Source organism: Condylura cristata, unplaced genomic scaffold (genome assembly GCF_000260355.1).
Source record: "Condylura cristata isolate star-nosed mole 26May11 unplaced genomic scaffold, ConCri1.0 scaffold00075, whole genome shotgun sequence".
Classification (NCBI taxonomy): domain Eukaryota; kingdom Metazoa; phylum Chordata; class Mammalia; order Eulipotyphla; family Talpidae; genus Condylura; species Condylura cristata.
This window is the reverse complement of record NW_004567176.1, coordinates 186,379-189,529: the sequence shown is the minus strand read 5'-3', so window position 1 is coordinate 189,529 and position 3,151 is coordinate 186,379. Positions and strand designations below refer to the sequence as shown.

The window sequence follows — 3,151 nt, the reverse complement described above, 5'->3', positions numbered from 1 at the left end:
TCGGGGCCGCGGGCGACGCCGCCTCTGCGGGGTGGGCCGCCCCGAGGGTCTCCAGCTCCCCGCGGTTGGAGGAGAAGACCAGGTCCAGCGAGGGCAGCTTCAGCATGCACTCCACGCGCGACACCGGCAGGCAGCTGAACTTGATCTGGGAGGGCTGGGGCGGGCGCGGGGCTCGGGCCGCTGGCTCCTCGCTTGTGCCCCCGACACCCACCGTGCATCGGTGCATGCAGGGTGCACCGGGGCTTTGGGCCGGACGCCCGAGGCGCCCGCAGACACGTGAGGTGCAAGCGACGCGTCACTTAGAGGAACCTAAACACCCGAGAACTCTTGTGCGCGCTAAACGTGCAGAGATCTAGATCGCCCAGGACGTGGGAGACGCTTGTGCCCGCAGCCACCTGCTCACAGCCCAGCACCCTACGGCCGGGGCCCCCCACGGCAGCACAGCACGCGGCGGCTGCGCCAGCGGCCGAGCGAACTCAGGGCCCGGCCGGCGCACAGCAGCCCGCGGGCCGACGCCGCTCTCGTCTCCGACTCGACCGGGAGCCCTGACTCAGCTCAACGGGCCTCGACGGTGACGCCCAGAAACCGCCCACCGCCCGGGCAGAGGGGAGGCAGAGCCAGGCCCGGGGCCGGCGCGGGGGGGCCCGCGGTGTGTCACCTGGACGCGCACGTACACCACGACGTCCACGGGGAAGGAGGCGTACGCAGACGTGGAGGAGGACACCAGCGACGTCGCGGACTCCTCCAGGGGGTCCGGCAGCTCGAAGTGCCCCAGGTCTTCGTCCTGTGAGCTGACGGCTGCGGGAGGGTGGGCGTGCTGAGCCGCGTGGCCCCGCTGCTGCCCCCGGTCCTCGCGGGATGACCGGGGACGCCTGCATGGCCGCGCTCCACCGCTCTGCCCTGACTGCCCCACTCGGAGCTGAGCCGGGCAGTCGTGCGGGAGGAGCTCTCGGCGCGGCGCTGCCGCGAGGCTCTGCGTGCTGACCGCGGCGTGTGCAGAGGTGGCCGGGGGGCCATGGAGCAGCGTCCGCACCGGCGCTCCTTGACTCGCGCCCCGTTGCCCAAGCCCGGCCGGGCCAGCTGGCCGCAAGGCTGCCCTGGGCGCCGGCTGACCCTCCTGGGGCGTCCTCTAGGCATCTCCTGCTCTGAACCGGGGCTGAGTCGTCCTTTTCCATCCGGCCCCCGCGCTGCCAGAGGCGGCGCGCCCCCAGCTGGCTGCGGCCACGAGCCCTGACCACTGACCACCTGCCCAGTCCCCCAGCCCCGCAGCCGGACACGCTCAAGAGCGGCTGGCATGGAGACGCCAGGGAGACGGGCGGGCCGAGCGGGCACTCACTCGTGAAGTTCCTCTCGATGGGCGTGATGGGGATGGTCTCCAGCGCCTTCTCCAGGAAGTCCAGCAGGCAGGGGCCGATGACCATCTCCTCGGGCAGGGACTGCAGGGCCACCCAGGCGTACAGCTTGGCGGTTTTCACCCCCGCGCCCCCTTTTCCTTTGGCTGGAACATTTACAAACGGAGGTCGCTCAGCACCACGCTCCCAGGTGACACACGAGCTGCAGAGGAGCCAGCCCCCGTGTGACCGGGAGGCCCGCGCACTGCCCCAAGACACGCCGGGCCCAAAAGGCGGCCAGGCCAGCACAGCCGCCGGCCGGAGCGCTGGCCGAGGGCAGGGCCACGCCTGCTGGCTCTAGTTCACGCTTTGGGCGACTTTCCGACTCAGTCCTCTGCCCAGTCTCTCGTGCGCATTCCACATTCTCTGCCCACCAGACGAGGGACAGAGGACCTTAGCCGAGGACGGCCCCTGGCCGGGCCCGGGTCAGAGGCGAGGCGAGCGTCCACGCTGCTGCTCTCCTGTCTGGGATTTGCGCTTCTGTAAGCCCTGCAAAGAAGACCCGCCCCTCGGAGCCCTATCGGGGCGGACGGCGGCCGCCCTGCGCCGGGCAGAGTGGGCCCGGCTGCCCGAGACATTTGCCCTCCGGCCCGCGGCCCGCGGCCCACGGCTGCCGTGCCCTCTCCTGCGCCGTGGACTGGCCGCCTGGACGCGGCCACATGCCCAGGGCGGGGGCCTGGGCGCGACTTGGCCTCCTGAGGGAGCCGAGCCTGCAGCCCCAGCCTGTGGGCTCACTGGGCCCAGCAGGGCCTCCGAGCAACACCCTGGCCACGGCTGCCCGGGCATCAGCAGGTCTCAGGTGACGGCCTGCACCGCTGTCACCAGCCCCGGCCCCACCCGGGGCCACGGACAAGGCCGTCCCTTCTTCGAGGTGAACGTACAAGTCACAGTGCGGCAAGTAGGTAGGACTGAAAAATGAGGTCATGAAAACACAAAGTACGTTTTGCTTCAGTACCTGCAGGGGCAGGTGGGGGTGGGGGAGGAAGCAAGGTGTGAGTCTTGCCCTGGGCCGAGCCGGGAGGCGGAGGCGTGGCCACATCTCTCAAGCCATACAGCTTGGACTCTTTGGAGAGCGTTCGCGGCAGGGAAGACCCTCTGGAGGCGTTGGGGGACTCAGGCTTCAGCGTCTTGGAGTTATAATGCAACTGCAGCGAGACAAACACACTTTCAAAGGTAAAATCACGCAGGGGAGGGGAGCTGAGAAGGGGAGAGGACAGAGGCAGGAAGGAGCCCGGCCCCCGCGGACCCCACACACACCCAGGCCCGGGGCCGCAGCCCGCCAGGCCAGAACCCAAGAGGACAGGTGTCAGCGAAGCGCGTGGCAGGGCCCAGCAGGCGCGCCGTGGACACCCACACGCTTTCAAAAAGCAAATTAAGGTCTCCCTTCCAGAACCTCCCGGAGAGGCGGCATCGAGAAAGCCCCGCCAGCCCCCGCACCGCAGCCAGCGGGCGCAGGCCGCTACCTTGACGTCCACCCCTGGGATGTAGAACACTGTGGTCTCCTGGTCTCCGGGCTTCGTCTGCAGGGAGGACGGCACTTTCTTGCCCGCCATCAAGTGGGTGGTGGACGCGTAGCTGGCCTGAAACTTCTTCTTCTTGGAAGGCGAGTCCTGATCCAGGCTCCGGGAACTCCTGTCCTGACTCCTGCGGGCACAGCACACATTCGCCGGCGGGCAAACGCACATTTCCCTCCGCCGCGACGGTCACACGTGTACACGTCGAAGGGGCTGTGACCCCACTGCCGGGGGCTGGGCCACGGC

General features: G+C 69.4%; 1 protein-coding gene across 1 annotated transcript in view; it reads right to left on the bottom strand.

Moving 5' to 3' along the window:
- LOC105854638 (uncharacterized protein KIAA1109-like) overlaps positions 1–3,151 on the bottom strand; it is a 32,242-nt gene that overhangs the window by 11,391 nt on the left and 17,700 nt on the right. The window contains exons 2-6 of the mRNA XM_012734829.1: positions 2,855–3,035; positions 2,347–2,536; positions 1,337–1,498; positions 659–798; positions 7–154 (exon numbers count right to left, since the gene is read on the bottom strand). Of these exons, the coding sequence (XP_012590283.1) occupies positions 7–154; positions 659–798; positions 1,337–1,498; positions 2,347–2,536; positions 2,855–3,035 (821 nt within the window). The remainder of the gene's footprint in view (positions 1–6; positions 155–658; positions 799–1,336; positions 1,499–2,346; positions 2,537–2,854; positions 3,036–3,151) is intronic.